Source organism: Dromaius novaehollandiae, chromosome 3 (assembly GCF_036370855.1).
Source record: "Dromaius novaehollandiae isolate bDroNov1 chromosome 3, bDroNov1.hap1, whole genome shotgun sequence".
Taxonomy (NCBI): domain Eukaryota; kingdom Metazoa; phylum Chordata; class Aves; order Casuariiformes; family Dromaiidae; genus Dromaius; species Dromaius novaehollandiae.
In genome coordinates this window covers 57880793-57905415 of record NC_088100.1, presented here as the reverse complement: position 1 = coordinate 57905415, position 24623 = coordinate 57880793, and the positions used below count along the sequence as shown (strand labels likewise).

The window sequence follows — 24623 nt, the reverse complement described above, 5'->3', positions numbered from 1 at the left end:
TAAGAAATATATAGCATCACATTTATGGTCCAGAAATAAGATTTCCAGAACTAAAGCACTCCAAAACAAAACATTGCATATGTCCTTTTTCTCACATGGCTGCTGTTAGGGCTGGACCCAAAGAAGGACCAGTAACTCAAAGGAATTCTGGCATTCTTGGATATCAAAATATTAGTAGTGATCTGCAAAATCACTACCAAAGTTTTAGACTTTGGGGTATTCTCCATTTTCACTTAAAGGATCATTTCTGCACTGTAGTGCCTTCCACTTTGTACAACACTGTTACTCATAGCTTTGTGAATCACTTTTCTTCCAGTGACTCGTCTTATGCTTGTGGCATTTGAATATCCTACACAAAGAACTGACCACACTAAGGTCATGTAGTACACCAGTGTCATCTCCAGAAAGATTGTACAAGAACAGAGTTTGATTCTCCACATGTATTTTTCAGGGACCTTCTCTCAAATTTCACTCTGGAGATATGCATATGAAGTTAAATATCATTGTGTCTAATTTTTCAGTCACCTTGGTATTTGTTTTGAATCTAACCCACTGATACTGTGGCAAGAGCTTTCATAAATAGATTGCTGAGAGCTTTTGAAAAACCTCCATACCTGTTTTCAGTGTATGGACAAGCCTTCAATTTTCTCCTTTATTGACTAGCACATTTTATGAATGCTAAAACATTAGCACAAAAAAAATTTTATAATGGAAACATTGCAACTGAAAAAAATAATTGTATTGTGGTGCCAATGAACTTACTATGTACAGAAAAAAAAATGGAGGGAGTGGGGAGCACACTGTAGTGATGAGGGGAGAAAAGTGTAATGATAATTACAAGCCCAAAGAAAGCAAAGATAACCTTCCTAGAGATGTAGATTGAAAGAAAAGATAATAAGGATACAAGTAATGACAGTAGTCTGGCATATGCAACAGGGCTAATATCAATTTCAGAAACCTTTGGAAAGTATTTAAATGCTTTCCTAGTACCTTTTTTATTGCAATTATTTTTTCCAGCCCTAGTCTTACCAAGAGTATTTATCTTTAAAAACTGGAAAAGTGTGAACATTTTATATTGTCCAAGAAAAAATGTAATCATCAGTGGGGGTAATGAAAGATTATTCTGAGAGAACTTTGCAGTCTTCAACAATGTATACACATTACATGCTAAAACTGCAAAGTATTTTCACAAAAATATTCAGAAGGCTAATAACAGTTTCTTACAAGCTTAATATGTTTTGGCATCATTTTTTTCTAGAACAATGGTTATGGCTGACAATACTGTTCATTTTTTTCGTGGGTTAGTTTAACCTTTACAAACAAATTCAATTATTTGACAGCTGTATTTTTTCCCCTCTCATTTTGGTTCTTTTATTAGAATTTGTTATTATAGAAACAGAGAGAAAAATTTATTATTTCTTGGTGTGTACCCAGTATTAGGTGTGAGGTGGGAGAATGGTTGAGAAACATGCTGCACAAAATTAGAAACTGTTTTCTGTAAAAAATAGGCAAGTGCACACACTTCAGCACTGTCATCCATGGCTAAAAGTTTCATTATTAAACTGTGGTGGAACTTCACTCGAATTCACATATGGACAATTGAAAATTTAAACTCTAAACATGGATTCCTAGTTTAGCTTGCCAGGGTATGCCTGCTCAGCTATGCACGTGTAGCAGGAGTTTCTAGGTATTGAAGTAGCATCTTCAACTCCAAAACAGCCAATGAATTCTGGCTATAACCATAAATGTAGTACTTAGTTTTAGGAGGAAGTTTTTCTAAACCTTTGAAAGAGATTGTAAGGTCAGAATTATTCATTTTTTATTTTATACTTTGAAGCTTATTAATTTTTTTTTTTCTCTGTAAGACAAGCTTCTTCGATTTTATACTTGTGCTTAGGTGAAACCCACTCTCTCACAGAGAGGAAAAAAAAGTTAGTCATTTTACAAGTAATTTTCATTTCAATAAATACCACAAAATTAGAAAGAACTAAGTAAAAATATCATTATGGTATTGTTCTATCTCGGCATTACCAAGCAGATCTTTTTGACATAAGGCTATTCTATACCACCAAACAAATTTGATTTCTCTGAAGCAGAGAGACCTCTAACCTTCTGTGAGTTAGGGCGTACATGCATGAGACAGAAGGAGGTATAAAAATAAACATATGGCATGAGCCTGTTCTCCTTACTTGGCTATAAGTCTTATTTTACTTTAAAAAAAATGCAGTTAATAAATGACAGATTAAAACAAGAAGCCACAAGTATAGCAGAAATTTCAGTTACAAGTTTCAAGAAACTTTGCTAATTACAAATAAGCTTTTTGGCAAAGTACCTTATCCTTCATTCAACTCTATCTCCTGTTCAAGTGAGAATATGCTTCCCTGAACATTAGACAGAAGGCTATTAATATGCTGAAAACATACAGGTCATGCTCTTAAAAGACCTGACAACTTCTAAGGGTATGGTTGGTTAAACTAATGTAACTGGGCAGATCTGGCCCTGGTGTATTTACCACAGACCTGACTCCAGACATTTGCTCCCATTAACCGTCCAGAGGCTAAGACAGTCAGGATTTATTCAGCACAAGCTGTTTATTTTTTCAGATCTGGGTATTAATCTGAGCTAACAACAGCAAATAAAATGCTACTAAAAGGAAAAGTTCAGATCATTTCCTAGATCTCCTGTTAGAAGCGATCAAACAGACAGTTCTGCCAGCCTTGCTTGGGAATTGGAAGAGGTAGGAACAAGCAGCTTAGAGAAGACTGATAGCAGATTTTCTGATTTAGATCTGAAAATGTTTTTGTTGTTATGGCCTGTATAAGCCCAAAAATAATTGTTCCAGGCTGTTCAGGGTGGAGAAAAACATACTAACATACATTGAAGATTTTAGTCTTACAATTTATAATATATGACTGGATGTTTTTATCTATTAAATACAAAAGAATGCTTATACATGATCAGACCAATAGTCCACCAATAGTGGATAGGGTAGAAGTCCTTATTGCTGTCTGAAAGTGACTAAGAAGCATGCAAGAACAGGTAAGCATATAGTGACAATTTCCCAGAATAATTCTCCATGTTCCATATCCTGTCCAAGTCAGGGACTACCTGAGCCATAGTGTCACTGAATACAATGGGGACACAGCTTTTGTATGGTTGTGATCCATCTACCTGCTTACTATGAATTCAAGGCTAAAGATAATACATGCATTAACATTAGTGAACAAAAACACCATGGCATAAAGTTGCTGGTACCAGTTCAGTTTCATAAGAAGATTTGGAAGAACATGCTTTTCTTTCCCAAATTTTCATACGATTAGTTAAATAATAATTAGCCATACTCATCTGCCATCATTAAAGAGCAACCGTATATATTACAAGGTAATGTCACTTTTACTTTTACCTCCGCATCACTGAGCAACCATCTTCTCCCACAGTAGGAACACCCTAGGGAAGACTCAGGTGAATAAACCTAGCTATCTAGCACCATGTTAGATACCACATGGTATCTCAGACATCTCATGGGACTATGAGATATGACACAGGACCCATGGAGAACTGCACATTTATGTAGTGAAGATGAGGGTATGTTAGAGAGTCTAAAATGATACCAAGTGTCTATTAGAATTCTCCCATTAAAAATTCCCTACTAATAAGGCTTAGTGAAGTTTAAAAAGAAAATAAGTTGTATAGAAATAATAAATTATCATTACTATGGTTTATACCAGAAGGGTTATATTTGGAAAAAGTCCCATTAGTAGCTGACATAGTTACTATTTTTTTTTTTTTTTCCCTGGGTAGAATTCTAAAATTAGAACATCAGCTTCCAGGCCATTTAGAAGTCCTTTTCAAACTGTTATCTGGTAATAAATCTATAAAAATAAAGAAAGCAAATGGGTTTTCTGAGGACAATATTCATGTTCAGGAAACATTTATGCAAAGAAATAAATAATTTCCAACCCAAGAGTTGGAAATGGACTAGAGAAAAGAAACTACCATAGCTGAAACCTGAAAACTGTAGCCCTGAAATGAAGTTGTGGGCATGGCCGATATATGTGTGTCTTAGAAATTAATTATTCAGTTCCATTCATCCCTAAAGTACCTATTTGTACTGGTAATGCCTTCTGAATCCATCCTCAGCTTCTTTTATTTTGCCATATGGTAATTCTCTTTTCTGTATGAGTTGCTATTATAGATCTTTGTAAAAGGCTTTTACTGTCTCCCTAGGCTACATTTTACTACAAAACGTTCTGCGTATCTTTGTGTAAAGTACACCCTGCGTTAAAAGAAGAAAATCATTGATTGATTCAATTCTCAGATGTTAAACTGCTTTTCCAGATATGTTTTCTTTCTTTTTGCATTTAGACTTTCTGTGGCATCCATTTCTGTTATTAATTTTCTTTTAACAATCTTATCTTGTTTTACTTAATCTAACAATCTTATCTTGTTTTACTTAATCTAATCAATATAGCAATACCATTTCCACTACAAAATAGCACTTTATAATGTAAGGAAAATATTTTCCATACTACCCAAATGAAACAAAGCTATATACCTCTAGGGAATAGGGATGTTCTTTTCCCTGTCAAAGAGCAGAGATTTATAACTTGAGTTGAAACATTTTAATCCAAAATTGCCAGTTATCTTTTAAAAGATACACAGAGAACTTTGAACTATGAGACTGGTAGAAATCCTAGGCAGAAAGGTAGCAATAGAGAGGTTTTTAAATAGTTAATCTAGCCTCTCAAATTAGGGAAAACTTTAAGCAAAGTTATTCACGTTACCTTGATGGAACTCTTAAGTTTGTGCCACTCTGGAAAGGTGCATCAGAGAGATTCATACTCTAGAAGAAGAGGGGAATATGAGGTAGACGTCCCTCTGCCTGGGAGCTTGCTTTGCCAGAGACAGAACAATTGCCTGCCTTAGCGCATGGGAGTAAAGAAAGGACTTGGGACAACACGAGGGGAAAAAAAAAAACAAAAACAGAACAAAACAAAGGACCAGCTTATTTTCCACATGAACAGAGGTTTCTCCTATTCTTGTTGCTCACTAATTCTCTCTTCCTGCTATTTTTAATAGCAGTAAAGACATTCAAGGCAGTACCATGAAAAAGTAAAAAGATCAGAGATTCATCCAAAACTCAGGTAAAACCATGGCACCAAAATCTCTGTTTCTTCCTGCTTCTGAGCAAACTCCAATCCCCTCACACCTGCTGCTGTTCCAAGGAGAGGATGTAGCAAGTGGGCCACTCGTGTGCTCCAGGTCTGTCGTGACACACAGAAACATATCTCTTCTGCATGCCAGGCTCCTAACAACAACAAAAAGAAAAAAAAAAATCAAGTGCCTCACAAAGTGATTGAGTCAATAGCAATATCTATTGATGGATTAATACATTACGGTCGAAGCTGTAGAGTCGGTATTTTTTAAAGCTGCACATAAGAACTGTGGTTAGTCTTGTGAGTCTCTCTCTCCCTCCGCCTTTTCCCTCCCCTCCTCTTTTTCTTTGATAAAAGATTTAAAAGATTTATATGGAAAAATATGTCTTTGAAGCTAATCAAGATTAGAGATTTAATTTATTAGTGTATGTATTGTTTTACTCAGAGGTCTAAAAATTTTGTCTAAATAAATCCTGGTTATACAGAACACCGCTACAAATGCTTAGCCAGAGACAACTACTGTTGATTCTGATGTCCTATAGTGTAAAGAAACCTCAGCCAAAATTCTTAAAGCTATTATAGAACTTTACACACACCAGCAACTCTTATAACAGTCTTATAAATAAATAAGGTTGCACTTAAGCTGTAAAATTTATTACAAAGAACATATTTCAAACTGGTCCAACACCACCTTTGTGGTGTTCTCTTCCATAGAGAGAACCCATCTATCTAATTTTAACTTTCATTCAGAGGGGAAGAACACAAAAAAAACCCTAAATATTTTTATGATCACATGGCTCTAGCTCAAATATTTTCTCCTTAAATAAATAAAGGTGCAATTAGCTTTCCCTTTTCATTTCAAGACCAAGGTACAGAACTGCAGTCTGAAAAAAAAAGCAATATTAACATTTATACATTTGGAATAAAAACGGTTTGTGTGTAAAAACCTCTTAGGTTTGAAGATCTTCCACTCTCCTTCACTTTTATGTCTTTCCAAAACCCAGTCACTAATAATCCTCCATATAGACAAGGCTGTCTATGGTCTTCTTGAAACATGTCAGCGCTGCTTATCAGATAATATTTGAGACAATTGAAAGTACCCTCCCCTCCCCTTAGAATCTAACTTTTGTTTGGGTTATAATTAACAGATATTCAGAAGTTGTTTTTTCCATAGGAAATGGAAACATTTCCAGAGGGGGGGAAAAATCCAATACATGGGAACATTTAGTAAAAAAAGTACATTGTGTCAAGCTCCATTTTGTTTGGTAATCTGAGGTTTTCAAGCTGGACTTTCTCTCTTAGGACTATTACCATTTCCACTTTTAGTGAAGGATACGCTTCAACTTTTGGACCCATCTCAAAGAAACAAATCCTAAGAAAACAGCACGTGTGTCTACAGATAATTCTCTAATCCTGTGGGCTTTCATTAAGTGTTCCCCCCTCATCTCAGCTTTTCAGAAAAAAATACTTTCCTATCTTCCTAAAAGACATTTTTATTTTCTATCAAACAGCTTGTGGGGCTAAATTTTTGAGCAGCCATATTAGATACACTAAAATGCCCAAAGTATCAGAATGACAGTAATCAATGATTTTGCAATAAAACTGTTTTAATAAATACACAATAATATAATGATACACTTCTACTCACCACTAAATGCTATGATTGAAATGATATTCCTTTTCCTATAGAATATAATAGCTTTAGCAATGTGGATGCATATGAACATAATTGTCTCTAATATAATGAAAAAAAGGAATAGTGGAATAGATTTACTTTAGAATGTAGGAGATTGTGGAAGACTGGTTTATAATAAAATCTTTACACAGGTTGCAATATTTGGCTTTTATGAAAATAGCACATACACTGCTCTTAAAATGCCTTCTTCCCAATGCATCTCCTTCACTGTATAGTTTTCAAAACAAGAATAAACAACAACAAGAAATCTCCCCAGAATCAAAGCACTTATCAGCAAGGTGATGAAGTTGTTAGCAGATGAGCTCTAATGAATTTGTATTACAGACTGATGCAGCTACAACAGTGTGTAAGCATATCTATTGAACCAGACTCTATCTATTTTTGTACTGTTTTGGTATAACAAAGAAGGTCATGTAAAAATTCCATATTTATAGGGGAACATAAAATCTGCTTGTTTGCTGTATGCTATTCAAGACAGGTAAATTATTAAGAAATACTCAAGTATTTCAAGACTGAATAGTGTCATGTTCTCTGTATTTGTGATAGCTGTTTAGTTATGCCAAATAAACTATTAAGAAAAGGGAATTAAGGCACCTACCATGAAGTAGCTGAGCTTTACTGAATAGGTTTAGGACCAGTCAAAGTCACTTCACACCAACCTTTACATTTTAGAGCAGCACACAGTTTTGTCTCAGTATGCACCAGAGCAGAGGGTTTCAACCAAGGAGAACCAGAAGTGGTCTTCTGTGACTTCCGTCAAAAGTAGTCTTATGGGGCTAAATACAGTAAACAAAAGAGACACTGTATATAACGCTGAAAGATATGAAAATTAAGAAAAAAAAAAAGGGAAAATCATAAACTTACAATCTTCTCTAAATAAGTTGTAGTCAATTGATTACTTCATTTTCCAAAGAGATGGAGATAGGTTTTGAAATCTCCATACTTAAAAGGCACTGTGACCTGGTATCTCACTCAGTGGGTGAGCACACAAGCCTTTCAGCATCTTCATCAGTAAGCACTTCATCTCCTGTTACACTTTCAAGAAAGATCTTAGACGCATGACTTCAGGAAAAGTTGTTATGTATCTCAGCCTGAAGCTGCTATGAATCCTCAGAACATTGTAAGATCTAAGAAAACACTTGGGATAAGATTATACTACTAGCAAGCAGCAAGGAAAGTCACTTAAATTAGACATGTGTCATACACTTTGCAACACTGAACATTAGTACCTAAACCCTTCAGTTACACTAACCTTGGTTCCTGGATATAGGCATAATCTACCAGTTTGAATCTGCAATTAGAAATATTTCCTGTTGTTATATTTTTTCCATTATGCCTGTTGCAAAACTTAGGTTTTTTTCCCCTCGAGTATAGCTACATGATGTATTAGTAGTTTGCTGGAAGTTGCTCTAATGCACAATTTTCTTTACTCTCCCTCTAGCCCCATAAGGATAACTGTCACCCTCACCAGCTGGTACTATCAAGATTAAAAATAGACTTCAGCTGCACAATTGCAAATTTCTCCTGAGGATACCAGCAGCAAGAGATTTGACTGCAATTCTTTATACAGACAGCATCTAGAAACACATTAGAAATGACATCCCTCTCATCTTCTAAAGCTCTTAACACCACTCACTCCTGCCTTGCCCTCAGTATCTATCTCCGCCAACTCTTCAGAATAATCAGCTGCCTGCTACCAATTAGTCTTGATAAACTAGCAAGGATATAGTCCCATTAAATTGCTGGCAACAGCTGTAAGAGTTTTGGCTGCTCAAAAGCAAATTATTAACCTCTGGTTCACCAGAACTGTGAGTAGGGCTCATTTTCCTTTTCACACTTAGATACTATAAAAGAATGTCAACGCTCTAAAGGCATATATCATTGTGTTGCCTGTAAAAGAATATGAAAAAGAAGGCCAACTGGTACAATTTGCTTAGAAATAGCAATGTATTATCATTACAAATCAACTTCCATCTATTAAACTATATCTTTAAAAATGCAGAGACATTAAACATACCTTCTATCCTCACTACGCTATTAAAGTAGCAACAGGATGCATGAGGGCATAATATGGAGCATCAGAGATCAGAGTTAAATTCCCAGTTCTTTTGCTGACTTCCTGAAAAGCCATGGGTAAATCATTCTTGTGTTTTTAGATGGGAATAATATTCCCTTTTCTTGCTCATTTTTGGCAGCCCATGTCATTATGTTTTTTTATTATTATTACTTGCCTGGTTGATTGGAATTTTTAAGGTATATTTCAGCCATAAGATGTAAACTCAGTAGGGAGAAGGGACTAGGAGCTTCTTTTAGCAATGCCAGCTTGCTACTCACCACTCCATCCTCTTATAAGGCAGACAGGAATCTCTCTCCAAGGATGTATACGGTGGCACAGGCACAGTGAGCCAAAGGCTTCATTAGTTCTATTGCATATGTTCAGATCAGTTATGATACTCCTGTGAAAAAGGTCTGTGTTCAAGATGAGAGCAAGACACAGTTCAGGGCCACCCTCTCCAACTAGGAGAAATAATGTAACCTACTTTATCAGTAAAGGTTGAACTCCCATGTTATAGCAGAAGGGATATTATGTCATATTATAACTACATGTGGTACCTAAACCGATACACGTGGAACCTCTGCTGAGGCCATAAGTGCTACCATAATGCAATGACTTTAAAATAACTAAAAATAGTACTATGTCATTTACTATATTAAATAAGGAGACAACAGAAAATCAAGATCAGAAATAAGATAGCAAACAAAAAGGAGACTAAGGAGAGAACTCTGTTAATGGGAACAGAAAAATCTCTTTGTGCCTTATCATGAAGGGGCCATGCTGCTTTATCCATGCTGATGCAAAGCTGTACTGTGTTGAGAGAGCGCCACTAGCTCAAATTGATTTGGGTAGCTTTAATTTTCTTTGCTTTCTCCAACCCTGATCTTTCTGGAGTTGGGACTTCCTAGTGCATGGTCAGTGCAAGTCTTTTGTGAAACTCTTGATAAAGAAAATTAGCATGGTGTGGGGTGGGGGAAAGCTTGTGTCCAAACTGCATGTTCAACAGGGATTTTCAGTAAAGCCACTTGCAAGTCTCGCCTTCAGTAAGGGGTAGTTTTGGGTCAGCAGCACATAGATATATTGGCCTGCTAACAACATAGTGGAATACATCTCCTGTCAGCATCTTAAAATGGTCAGTGATAAGGCTCCTAACTTTCCTTCTTGGACTTATTTTAAATAATTACCCTGCATGTTCTGCGTATCCTAACAGCGCCCAAGGTCTAGAGAAGTCCATGTCAAGCAGTATCCATATTTAAGTAAATAAAGTACTTATGTATTCAAAACCCAAGAAACATGAGCGGAAGATAATTTTTCTTGCCTGCTTGATAACTGGAAAAAAAACAAACAATGAAATACAGCTTTTAAAATACATACTCCCTTGCAATAATTTAATAAACTGTGCTGTCATCTCATAAAGAATCAGGATGGTTGCTGTGGTGACAAAGATTATCCTCGCTGCTGCTTGATTCTGTCATTTTTCTAAACATGAATTCATAATATTTAGGATTTATTAACAGTGTGTCACACTGATAGAGATAAATTACATGCTTTAAACTGGCCATGTAAGTCTTCTATGATATTACAGCTGCTTTGTCAACTCAGCAATAAGATATGATGTGATTACTAGAAAATTAAAGCTATTTGTCATAAAGGATAAGGCAGAGAGTATCAGAACTCTCAGAACAGAAAAAGAAATCTCAATAGAATAATCTAATGTGTTTCCTTATTTTAAATATTTTGGAGTTGGCTAGTAGTTACTATTTCCTGCCTCATAAACTGATCAAGATCAACATATATAGAAACTAGATTCATTTGTGCTAGCAAAATTTAGGTTGTAATGTATTAGAGTTGATGTGTTCTAGGCTGCAATATTTTATGGTGGTTCAAACTGTATGGGGAAGTCATGAAGAGATCTTGATGATGGCAAATTTTGCAATATATTAAAATACATATACATGCACTTATATATTATGAAGATGTATTTCGCTTCAAGGAATTTGGCAGGGGGGTTACACGTGTGGTATCATAATTGTAGCAGCAAGTTAGATGAGATTTCTGAATGCTGCTGGCGAGGAAATATCTTTTTTAAGTAGCTTGTTGAAGTGTGTGTGTCAAGTAAGCTCCACAAGTGAGACTGATTTAGATGGCCAGCTCTACAGCCATCGTTCCATATATTTTTCACAGTCAAATTAGCAATAACAAATTCATTAAAAACACAGAAATAAAACTTTTTTAAGAAAAAAAGGCCTGGTTTATATAGTGAGACACATAACAGGTGAAGTTAGTGGAGCTGAGACAAATAGTTTAAGACAAGCAACCCTGTACCTGACCCTAACTAAAGAATAATGAATTCTCACTTAGTAAGCCACATTCATATCTGTGTGTAGGATGTCCTCTTGATTTGCTTGAGGTAAGTCTCTGCTGTATATTGACACGTAGAGGAAATGACTCTTCTGTCTTCAAATGACAGGTTTTGGAAGTAGTCTAGGGTGGCAGCATGGAGAACTGCACGGAAGTGCTCAGAGTAAGGAAGGCATCCTCTGCCTGTAGATTATCCTTGTCAAACACTGAGGCACATGCATTAGGTTGCCAAAACCAGTTTATGCATCCTTTTAAACAGAAAAAGTGAGAAATGTATTAAAATCCAGCAACTGGATTCTCTCAGTAGATGAAAAAAAGAACATACAAAATCAAACCAAGCTCAGTTGAAATACAGTAAATCAATGTGGCTTGATTTCTTCTTTGAGGTTTGCAGAACAATAAATGAACTGCACACCCAGGCTGCAAAGTACAAGATGGAAATGGAATAAAAAGTTCTTTTGGCTCACTGACATAGTATAATTAGCTGAATTATGCTGCCATACATAGGTGGTGAACAGTGGCCATATTTTGGGCTTTGTTATGCTATGTCTCCTTGAAAAATAATGTCCTCTCTCTCCGAAGGCAACATAGATTGATGCTATAGTATAGCCATGTTTCTCACAAACCAGAAACAATCATGATTTTGAATGGCAAATACTACCTGATAAAAACATTCTATATTTATTCTCAGTGACCTATGCACAGATCAGAGTGTTGGAAAGTGAAAATATGATTTTCTTCTGCATCTACTTGGGATTCTCTTACACCTATTGGATAAATGGAATATTTCTGTTGTCTTCAGTAGACATTAGAGTCCCTCCTTAAAGTTCAGTAGATGAAATACGCACAACTTTTTCTCTGTTGGATTAATTTTGGGGTTAGAATTCTTGTTATTTGTATCCTGCGGACCAAATCTAACCCTAAGAAACAAAGAGGCACCTCCTGTAGAGTCTAGTATGATCTGCATATGCTTTTTTTCAAAGATGAATTTGATCCAATATTTTATATCAGCTTCCCACTGCAGGAGATATATGTGTATTACCATAAACCAGACACTCTATGTATTCTTAATGAGCTTATTGGACACTCATCATAAAAGACCTTTAAATTTTACCCACTGTATGCAAACAGTACTAAGCAAACTTGATTTACTTCTGTTTTTCTTCTTCTTCATTTACACATTTTGCATTTCCTGTATTACCTGGGTTTTTTTGGCAAAATAAAGACAGTAGAAAAAAATCAAATACAGAGGTGTATGGCAGTAACATAACATCAGTGTCACAGGTGAGGAATTTTGTTCAGAAGTGGCATAGCAAGAGGTCAGATAAATACTGTAGCACTTGCTTTCTAATAAGGCAGGTCCCAGCTAGCCGATTTATCAAATGTCCTTTGGTATGTAACATGATTAAAATGAGTCATTCTCAGAGACTCTGATCCCTAACCTAGGAACTTTTATCTCTGTTTGTAATTTGTATACAACATTGAGACTACCTTTTATTGTGTGGTAGAGCTACCAACTGACTGTTGGAATGTTACAATATTTAGAAAATGTAGTAAAAAGAACATTTTCCCTTCCAAAGATATTTTGGAAAACATAAAATACTAATCCTGGTAAATAACTAGAGATAGATACAGAAAAGTGCTTAGTAAAAGCATATTTTTGTGATTCATGACCTCTGTTTATTATTGCATGGCTGTTGCAGATCAGCAAAACCTATTCTTGACTTAATAAGGAGTTGTGTCACAATTTAAAATAGAATAATTATTAAAGTCATGTTAATATGATGATTTATTTATATTTTATTTCTTTATATTATGATTTTTGTCTATATACTTTGTGTGTGTCTGTATATATGTATATAAAATTAATCTTTATTGTATATAATTCTGACTATGTAGATTAAAAAGCCATAGTTCTGTTATAATATTTGAAGCATGTAGTTATTTTTATTATTAGAATGTATATTTTTTTCTGTGTGAAAATTCTTTTAATATTCATAAATAAACTCTACATTGTATTGTTTCCAGAAATTCATAAAGAGAAACCTGAGAGACATGAGAAACGAACATCATCAAAGGGTAATTTTTTTTTTTATGTTTGTGTAGATATGGTATGTAATATATAGTGTATTTACGAACTACATATTTTACCACCATTATATTATAAAAGCATTCAAAGATACACAGATTGTAAACGGTCAAAACTGAATGTGTGCCATAGTTGAAGCATTAATGGATTGGGGCATTTTATATTTGTGTGGCTCTATTGTAAATGCGCATTCCAAATACAGTTCTCCTGCCCAAACTTATCCAGGAGTCTAATGAACTTCCTCTGGTGTAAAATACGTGAACTATGTTGGTTAGGGAAGAAAGCAAGTTTATGGGCCAGTGGGTGCGCTCCAAGTTAGGAAGTCCTACTTAATAGTGAGCCAGGTGCATACCAGAGATAAGAAAGGCTTCCATTTTAAGAACCAACTCGTTTTCAGAGTGTGTAATCTCCTCTAACTGGCATTTTCCAAAAATCCATGGAGGAACTGGTTTGGACTGGTTTTCAGAGGGTATATAAACAGAGAAGTTTCCTGGGATATGCAGTTTTTTGCCTAATAGAGCCTCTTCTGTAAAGGTTAGGCTGCATAAAATTTGATGAGCATCTCTCTGATGCACCAGTGCTATGCTTGGTAATGGCAGGAGGAAGCAGGAAGGAAGCTTATTTAAAAATATATGAACACACATACACACTCCCTCACACATGTATATTTTATATATATTCTCTATAAGTTTTTATAGTATTTTACAGGTCTAGTGGTAGCTTTCCACTTCTGCACTAATCAGGGTCATTTGGAGTTCCTAGAACTGATTCCCAACTACTTAGTAAATCACAAGGTAAGGAATGAATTTTTTAGGGTATCAGTTGGCTAGCTGGGCGATAATAAGCTCAGACCCACTAGCAAGGGATCCCAGTCAGGGACTTTTCAAGCATTGTATTCTAAATACATAAATGAATTTGCAGCCTTGACCAAAGTAGCCTCTTGTGTACCATATGACTCTGCACAGAAAAGCTTTGTTTTACATTAAAAGAACATTAATGTTGCAGAGATGATCACTAAGGAGTTATAAGATGCCAGAAAAAAGCATTCAGGTGTCATTACTTAAGACCCTTTATGCATATAGTTTATAATCCAGTCTTTAATTACACAGTCACTGAAGCACAAAAGAAAGAATTTTTCTATTCTTAGTTCTCATATTTAGACCCAAAGATCCATGTTGCACACCAGAGGAACAGCTACAACAAGAAAAATTTTGTCCGGACTCAAGCTAGAGTATGATATAGATCTGAATCTTTAGGGAGTTTTACTGTTACTCTCTAACATTTAATGTCCAGTAAGCATGTTCAAATACAGTCTTTTGTATTTTTTTAATAGGAAAAATCTAGAAGCAAAATATATCTTTCTAACGGAAGCAAATACTCTAACAAAATTTTAATCCTTTATCCAAACATATGGACACCAGACTTATAGAAGTAGTTTTAGGTATATTTTTGAAAGGTCAGATCCCCCCAGATCAAATCTCCCAGGTTCATAGGGGAGTTCTATCTGTTAGCCTCATTTTGAAAAGATTATACAAAATTGTCAGAAATAGATACTGGGAATGGAAATTCCAGATGGAAGTGGCAGAAATTATAAGACAGGTTCTTATAGTATGAGGAGTTAGGCAAACTTCTGCACTAATTTTTGCCTATAATTAAATATTTTGATAAACAACCAGTAATAAATTCTATTTCAGTTATTGTATTTTTTCAATTTATTTCTGAAAAGAAAGATTTTGCGAACCGATTCAACAGAGCATTTTTTGTGCTTAAGAGCAACGAAATCACTTTACTTCATGATTACGCGTATAGATAAATATAAATTCTCTATTATAATGGAGTCTTTCCAGTTTGGTGTTTCATATATTAGTATTTTCACAAGGGCCAGCATCGCCCGGGGCTGTAAGAGCCCTGTTCTTACAGCCAGGCCCTCAAGGGAAGCGATTTTCCCCGTTCACAGCACTTATTAAACCACCTCTCAGTGCTGCATCCGGTCTCGAACGCCACCGGTCCAGGGTAGATGCCAATAAATTGGGGCGAGTTCGGTGGGGGCCACTGCGCTGGTGGGGGCTGGAGCCCCGGCCCTGTGCAGGGAGGCCGAGGGGCCGGGGCTCATCAGCCAGGGGAGAGATGGCTTTGGGCAGAGGCTGCACCAGAGACCTCCTGAGCATCCTGTGATTCTGTTATTTTTATAAGTATTTAATTTCAATCTAATGGAAGACCATGGTATAATGGTACTGATGACATGATAATGAACTGATAATATCACCTCTGTTTCTAATAGAAAACTGGAATTACCAGTGAAATTAATTAACTTGTATTCCTAGAAAAGAATAGCTCCTATTACTACAGTCATTTGCGGAGGCAGGGGAAAAGGTTGATTTACTGTGTACATAGTGTGGCTTTTCCCATATACACTTCGCTAATACATTGCTGGTGGAGTGAAGGATCAAAAAAGATCATGTGGTGATGAAATGCAACCTGCAATAGTCCTGCATTATAACACAGTGATTTAAGGAAAGATAGTGTGCCTCTGAATTAGGACAAGCCTTTCTGTTCTTTGCAGAAGGTATTGCTGAATTCAGCCTGATTTTACAAATAGATTCCAGTCCTTTCAAAACTATTTCATTTACTATGCATCACACATATCTGTCCCTCCTACCCCTATCAACTTGCTAATAGGGCCACACTGATAATGCAAATATTAAACATCATAGAATAAAGCTGTCTGTATTTTAGTGTACAGATAAATTATCAGATTATGAAGACAAATATAATATAGCTCCATAATTTAATTTGCTGTAGCAGGAAGATAAGGTATCTGAGACAGCTAAGTAGTTAAATAGAGTTGGACCATACAAATCCACAATGTACTAGCAACCAAAATAAGCTCACAGAATTAGCAAGTTAAATAGCATATTTACATTTGACACAGGGCAGGGAAACATTATCTGATAGTCTCTCAAACCCTTTAACTAAGAAAACTAAATCTGGTTTCCTTGTCACCGTTTCTTCCATTTGAGGCAAATCAAATATACTATTAGATGACTGAAATTTGGGGAAATGTCCCACGTATAAACCATACTTCTTGTTTTTAAATTTTTTGAAGTGGATAGCAATCCTTATATGATTAAGTTTGGAATATATTCTTAAATTACCTTAAAATTTTCCATTATAAGTTCCTATTTTAGATTATTTATAAATTTACCACACTCCAGTCATTCAGGATGAAATTTTTCATGCTTGGCTCTTTGCCTCAGGCTGAATTTTCAGTCAAAGTCACATTAAAGTGTTTCAGCAATTTCCAAAATCTAGGTTAGTGAAAATTAGGTTGGGGTATTTTTTACAATGCTAATAGCAGCTCATTCTGAGCTTATGCTTCTTAACATTTGCAAGGAAGTCCGAGCAAATTCAGTGAAGTTGTGGAAAAATCTCAACTTACAAAATTGTTACAAAAGTAGTTTTACTTATTCTGTTTATTTTTCTGGGTGAATCAGGCATCCTAAAAAAAGAGAGAGAGAGAGAGAGAGAGATGATCTTTTAATTACAGTGTGTTTCTTTAAGCATATAAAATGGTTGAATTAGCAGTTCCAGTTCTGGCATTTTTTAGCTGAAGAATGTTTGACTTAACAGCCTTAAAAACATTTTTATGTGCTTTCTCTTTGTTTTATATATGCAAAAATATTGCATTTACTCTGGTTTGTTTTCCAGAAACATAGTACTGTGGCCAGCTTGGCTTACTTCTGAAACCTAATCCTTGTACCTTCCCAACCTTTCCTCGAGTCCTTATAAACACTGGGGGCTTGGAAAAGGGGATGTTGCCCTCTAGAAAGAAAAAGATATCCAGGCAACTAGACCTGGAAAAGACCTCTAAAAAGTGAAGTATTTTATATGACAGAGCTTCTAGGACTCCATACAAAGCTGAACATGAAAATGTTTCAGAGGAAAAAGCCAAAGAGTTAACTTATGAAAGAAAAATCATATTTACATTTGTCAAAACAGAAGCTTCAGTGGATTTGGTCTCCCTGCTGCACCATGCTTGAAGAGGCAAAAATGGCCAGGCATCACAGTCCTGGAATGTGAACCCTTTAATTTTGGTAGCACCTCCCCTTCCCAGATAAGCTCTTACCCAAAAGCCACAGCTCTGACCATGTCCATATGAGGTAATGGTAAACACTACAATCTGAGATTAGCATACGCTGAGGCTATGGTGATATCAACACGCAGGATAGGGCTCTTGGACTAATTAGAGAACACCTTCAGCCTATCACTGGGAAGAGAAAAATAGTTTACGCTTACGCAAGCCTGGTGTCTGCTTATCCACATTCCAGGCTCTCTGCCCAGATATATCAAGCTACGTTCATTTCTCAGGAAGGAGCCAGCTGACTTCTTCTCCGTGTTTTTACCTTGAGGTCCACACAAATATTTCCTTGTGTTTGAGCCCCTTTATACCATTTTGACAATGGAAAGAAGCCTTGAATTACATTTATGTCCACTTTAAGGTCCACTGACACTCAGTGCAGTTCATGCCTTTCAAGGCTCGTTTTGGTTTCTTCCAAAGCATGAAATAGGGAGATGCTATGGGGAAGTGGGGAATGAAAAAACAGTTTTTGAAGGATGGTGTGTATCCTTCACACACCTTAGTGGCTAAGAACAAGCTTTTCTATTGCCACTTTGTTCTGCATAGTTTAGCTATACTTTTTGGCATAGAGACTACAAGGACTTCTGTCAGATGTATAGAAGCTCGTGCATCACAGGTGTTGACCATCAGAGAGCTACTGTTTGCAAAACTGTGTTGCTGCCCTATCCCAAATTGGCAACGCACTGGCCAGAAATGTTTTTCACTGTGCTTGTGTTTGCTAATACAAAGCTGGCATGTAAGAGCATGCTACTGTTTCATGTATCATGAAAAAATATTAATGGCCTAAGTTCTACAGGATATAGAGACCCAGGAGACTGCTTTTCCTTGGTAGGCTACAAGAGGTCCTAAAACAATTGCATGAGTTATAGAGTTTGTAATTCATGCAATAATACATTGCTGCTTTGTTTTTCACAGCTTGTTTATTTCAGTGTAAATTGGCTGTCCCATTCCTTAAGGGCTTTGAAAAATCTCACCTCACTATCTTTCCATTGCCTTATTAATTGATATTAACAGTAATTTACCTGTTATAACTGGAAGTGTATTTTGATAATGCAAACATGTGTAAAGACATAATGAAATTACTGAATGTTTGCAATGACTTTCCTAAAGAAACATGAACCTTTTATTTAATGAGGAAATATTTAATCATCAAAAATATGCTTGTACCTCTGTGAAATGATGTTTGCCACAAGTACGGTGAAATGAATGTATGCAGAAACATGGCTGGGCTTGTGTATAAAAGTCACAGTTATCCTCTAGTCAGAGTTGTGTTTTCTGTGGATGATTTGTTCACAGAAATGTGAGTAATGCAAAGAAAATATTGTTCTCTTTGAAATTACAAAACATTGGTCTTTTATTGATAGGCCTAGTGGTAGCAGGGGTTGATAATGAATGTCTTTGTATATCGAACTCCTTATAATGCGGAATACAAGGTCTAGAAGCTCGGCAGGCAGCAGAGCCCTTAAGGATTTAAGTTTGCTTGCTTCTAGCAGGACATACAGTTTTTTAAACATCTGTTCTTCCTGATGTTACGCTCTTATTAAAAGGGATGCATTCTTGCTAATCCATCCTGTGGCTGAAGTAATATCTAAAAATAAAGAAAAAAGAGCATAGAAAGCAAGATGCTAGCTATTTTCTCTTAAGAATAGTAAGAAGTGCTGTCAAGGACTGAAAATAATTTCCTTTACTGGAAATCCTAGACCCAGGATGTTTGCACAATGGGACCAAAACAGATCCTGCAGATTAAAATCAGGGTTGCTGAATAATCACTTATGTTGCAAAAATATGGTCCAACATCTGAAGACTTATACAAGCAAAAATATTTCTCCTGAACTTGGAATTAAAAATTGACATTAAAAAGGGCTATACACAATCTAGTATTTGTCATTCAGAGCTGAAACACGTTATTTAATTTTACAAATACTTTTCCTATATCACTTTGGTAAAATAATAAGAATGTATAATACCTGGAGATTACAGATTTACTGTTTTTTATTTCTAGTAATTCACAGAGACAAACCTGAAAAACAAGAAAAAAATGAAAGGAAGGAACCCATAAAGGGTAGGTATCTAGCATTTGATGTTCTTTGTCTTTTTACCAATCATTCAAAACAGTCTGATCTATTGACTCTTTGACCATTTTGTAAATTTTAATTATGTTTAAGGATGGAGGAGGTGTTGTGAAAGACAGCTGGAAGGAGAATGAAGGCTTCTCAAGCACTTTGAATACATCACTGTGGAGAAAGGCTAACATTATGTTCAGAGATTAATGAATACATTTCTACTGTGTTATTAACTTATGTAAAAGATGCCCAGAGCATAAATAGGTGCCTTTTTTTATTTCTCCTAAATAAATCCAAACATAATATTTGTCTTTGGGCATACTCCTAAGCAAAATGTAATGAGTAAGTTGTAGCATACAGGGCATGGCCCCTGGAGGCTTTTTGCTTCAGAGACATGTCTTTGAAAAAAAAATTTCCCCCAGACTCTTTCTGGGAGTGTGAGGGAACGTTAAAGGAGATTTGCTAATTTGCTGGTGGTGTATGTCAACAACGAATTACAGACCCACCTATTTTAGGAATCAGAATCAGGATGGCACCTCCTCTCCATCCATAGTTCACGACTTACTTCTCTGCTGTCAGAGCCACCATCTAGTTTGCCCCTTGTGAGGGACTTTTTGACAAAATGGTATTTTCTTGGAACATGCTAACATGTCGAAACACTTTAAACTTTCTGAAAACATGTTCTTTACATAAAAGTTTTATTAAGAAAGGTTACTCAAGGAAAAAATAAAATCTCTGGTTAGAGAAAGATCCCATTCTAGAAAAGCAAATAGGCCAATGGTCTTAACAAGTACCCAAGAAACATAAGATGCAAAATCCAGTCATGGCTGATTTGTTTCAGACCAAGAAGGCAAGTCTCTCACAACAGAAGTGAGATCTGTGATTGAAATCTGTGCTTAACTAGGCTTAACTAGGCTTAACTAGGCCTTTTGAGTGGTCTCTCATTGGAGCTTTTCCATTTTATAAAACTAATATATAACTAATTCAAAATACGCCAAGTTAGCCAGACTGACTCCAAAGGTTAATGGTAGGCACATGAGTTCAGTTTTCCATTACAGTGCATATTTATTACTAGAAAATGGAACAATTCTAACAAGAGAAAATGTTTCTGACATTTGACAAAATGAAAAAACAAAGATTATAATGTCCCATATAAAGGGCTGAATGTGTTGCCAAGACTTCTCTTGCTCTTTTGTGGAAAACTTGGGAAATTATTGGATTTTCTTTGGCAGAAAAACCATTTGGTAATGTTTTTAAGTTTTGTAGGATAGGAAAATCAGATCTCAACCAAATTTCAGCTTTCTCATGAGAGAATAAGGAGAATTATTTTACTGCCTTAACTTATTATAACTCCTACCTGGCTCTGCTGTTGACTATATCCTATCCTAATGTGAATGAATTACTTAATTTTGTCTAGTGAACTACTGTTACAATTACTACTAAAATATTGCTAAAGATACAGATTCTCTATGTTCACTGTACTAAAAATCATTGCTTTCACACTGGATATTATATTTTAAAATCATAAGTATGGATACACATCTTTCTAAGGCCATTTCATTGTCTGGGAGCCCTCAAAGTTCCACTGCATCCCTGTATTTTAAATGTTTATTGTCTACTTTAAATATGTTTTATTTTCAAAAATGGAATCTAGAGAGAGTAAAAAATATCCTATTCTAATTTCTACTGAGCTTCCATGGTGAAGTTTAGGAAAATTACCTAATGACACAGAAAGTAATTAGGTGTCCATAGAAATGGCTCAGTTAGCTATGTCAGGAACTCACTTGCTCATGTATTTCATCTCTTGGTTGCTAAAAAGTTGTGAGAGCCCTCTCTCACAATGGTCCCTGCTCTTTTAATTTCAATTCCAGTTAGATATGGAGTTTGTGATACTGTAAAAGATCTTTCTTTTTTTTTTCCTGTTCGACAAAGGGTTTTTACTAAACTGAGACAACATCGCCACAGGAGTTAGAATAAAAGCTAGATTGCAGTTTCACAGCTGATTTTTCTGAAGTGCTCTAAAATCCACGTTCTTACTTTTTATTGTCTTGAAAATTCTTGTGCTAACTCCTAGGTAAGGAAAGTGGGAAAAGTTATGTAAATGAATGGATGGCTCCATACAGTTTACCCTGTCAAAACTTCAGTTTTAACTTTGCACACACTGGGCATCCAATTACATCTCTGAAATCATTTGCTGAGGACGAATCTCAGCTAGTGTCGCTTACTAGCTATCCATTTGGAGCCAACTGGCAAGTGAGAGAAGTCATCTGTGCCTGTGATGTTCTTCTGTGGTGAGTTGTTGTAAGCCTCTGCCTGTCAGAGGATGGGGTGGCCCAGCTGACATGCTCTTCTGCTGAAGGCGGCAGCATTTACTGTGAGCTCTTAGTCCTTGACAGGTTTCTGAAAAACTGTCTTCAGGAACGGACAGACAATCGTGAGCAATAAAGTTACTGTGCTAAACAGCTGAGGCATGTTACCATGGCTTAGATGATAAACAGTAACTTGTTAGGCACTGAGTTGTCTGGCTGCTCGTACCCATGTAGCACGATGTATGCTGTGCAGATATTCATGGGATAATTCAGTAGCTACAGCTAGTCATTTTGTCTCCCATTGTTTATCTTGGTAGAATTATTTTTGATTCTTCAGTTTCTTGCACCGTTTTTTAACAGAGATTTGCATATATATATGAACATATTTCTTCTCTCCTAGTGACACATAAAGACAAATTGGAAAGACAAGAAAAACCTGGAAAAAAAGAAAGGCATACAGGTAGTGATTTAATGTCATTATTTATGTTACATTTTGGGGTAGCTCTGGAACTAACCCACTCAATTCCCCTGCATGTCAATTTATGTATTCTTGAGATTGGAAAAATTGTTACAGAACTTGATGAGTAAAGTCATTAGGTGATGTAAAGGTTTGCAGAGACACAGACCAAGTAGTATTTTTTATTCCTTCTGCAAGGTTTTGGGGGGGAGGGCACAGGAGATATTATATTTTATAATATGGGCAAGTATTTTAATGATTCAGTAGTCATTATGTCCTAGGAGTATTTCTAATATTCTCAGTAAATATGGTTACTGAGTGAATATAGTCATTCAACTAACACACCTGACAACTAGAGAAAATGTAAACAAAGGCAATGAAGCAGAGGAGGCAAAAAAAAAAATTAAATGCAATGGATGTGTGAATACATAGGTATTGTACAAGGCAGAACTAATTCATTAAGTTGTTGCTTGCAATACACGGGTATGTAAAACTGCTTTATCTTCAATAACCGTTACTTTCTTTTGAACCATCAACCCAAGGCTTGAGGGTAAATTGCAATGCTCATACATACATTTGTGTGTTCCTAGTATAATATGCCAGAAGCAAGTAGGTAGCTGGGTGTTTCCACATGCTTGCTCCCAGCAGGGTACCTCAGTGGATAAAAGCACAGAGTATCATCTCTACACACGCATGTACAAGTTAGTGTGTAAATGTTAAACCTGCAAACAGTTAGAAAATAAGAGTGCAAGTAAGAAAATATTCCAGACTACATACTGTGTAGTTGGTATCACACAACTCAGGTGTATGCTAAAACCTGAGCCAGAAACCTAGTCACAATACTGTACTTTATTTCAATTTGTAAAGTGGAAATTTAAAGCAAACAAAAAAACTCAAAGAGCATTAGTTATAACACCATGCAATTAGATTTGTAATTAATTAGAGTGTTTAATCATTCCTAGCTGGTAAAACTGTTATTTGTTATGTGGAGTTCAGAAAATCCTTCAGAAATAAACCAAAATAATAAACAATAAAAAACAAATATACCAATAAAACAAAAAAACCCAATAAATAACCAGGACTCCTCTTGATTAACGTCTTTCCTGGCATTACTGTCATGCCAAAAATACCGTTCCTACTTCAGGAGAAATAGACCCTAGAGACGGTATGTAAGTTTTGCAAGTTCTCATCGTATATTTTCACATCTTGAGTGGTCTCAATGATTTGTCCAGATACCCTCAACAGATCCCATTATATGGCTGCCATTAAGCTGTCTTGAAATGCCAAACACAGAAGTCGTACAGCCACTGTTTGCATTGACAGTTGAATGTAGTAAAACATTTCTTGTTCTATCAAGAGCAAATATTCCTCTTCCCCCTCTGAATGCCCCTCATAAACATGTTAATAAATAAAATAAAAAAAGAAGAAAACTTTATTGACAAAAATGGGCAGGAAGTCCTGGTAGGGCTGTGTTATTTAACTTTCTCTACAGTAGTTTACAGCATCCTTCCTGTATAATTAGGTTTCATGGATCTGCAGGTTTTAAAGATCTAATGTGCTATTAAGCATGTCTCCAAGTGCTGCTCACGAAGAGCTACCAAATGAAATAATTTTAATAAACAGAACTTATCAAGAGGAAACAAGTCTCCCCAGCAGTGAAGTTAGCAAATAAAAGGATCACTTTTTAGGGGAGCATGATTTATTAAAGCAAAACACTTTTACATTTCACTTCAATTTTGGTTTTTTTATTATTATTTTATTTATTTATTTATTTTTACCCACCTTTTTCAACATGAAACAGACATTTTAGATCAGGGAGAAAAAATATTCATTCTGTTTTGGGGCAAGAGGTGAAGGAAAGAGTTCCACGTTTGCTTCTAGATTTTATTGCAGGATGGCAATGAAAGCTTTCTGGAAGGATTTGTCTGAGCAAAGGCCACTTCCAAATAGCTGTGTCCTTGTGGATAAACTTGGAAGGTGGGCTTGAGTAGTCATCCCTGAGACAGGAGACAGTCCAGGGTTCAACTCTTTGTCTGTTAGAGCAAACACATGGAACAGATAAGCTCAGGCCTGCCAGTTCAGATGGTGGATTTTCTTCTGCGAAGTGTTCTCCTGGAATTCAAATGGTTGGCAGGTTAGGATGCCAGCTATCCAAAAATCCTGGGTGCAAGTACGCAGGAAGAAACACTATGTCATATACTCAGGGTGTCAGACTTGCAAGTGATGTAGTAGATACCCATTACTCCTAAAGCAGTTGCATATGGCGCACCAGGCTCTTGCTTTGCTGGTCAGAAAGGC

At 36.0% G+C, this 24623-nt stretch overlaps 1 protein-coding gene and 1 long non-coding RNA gene across 2 annotated transcripts in view; one reads left to right on the top strand and one right to left on the bottom strand.

The window, feature by feature from the left end:
• Positions 1-24623, top strand: part of TRDN (triadin) — a 232219-nt gene that overhangs the window by 47891 nt on the left and 159705 nt on the right. The window contains exons 6-8 of the mRNA XM_064508938.1: positions 13298-13348; positions 19499-19558; positions 22269-22328. Of these exons, the coding sequence (XP_064365008.1) occupies positions 13298-13348; positions 19499-19558; positions 22269-22328 (171 nt within the window). The remainder of the gene's footprint in view (positions 1-13297; positions 13349-19498; positions 19559-22268; positions 22329-24623) is intronic.
• On the bottom strand, positions 7534-11492 carry LOC112986049 (uncharacterized). Its single transcript, XR_003259907.1, has 3 exons — positions 11266-11492; positions 9187-9308; positions 7534-7628 (listed from the first exon to the last, which is right to left on the bottom strand). It is a non-coding gene; the product is annotated as an uncharacterized LOC112986049 (long non-coding RNA).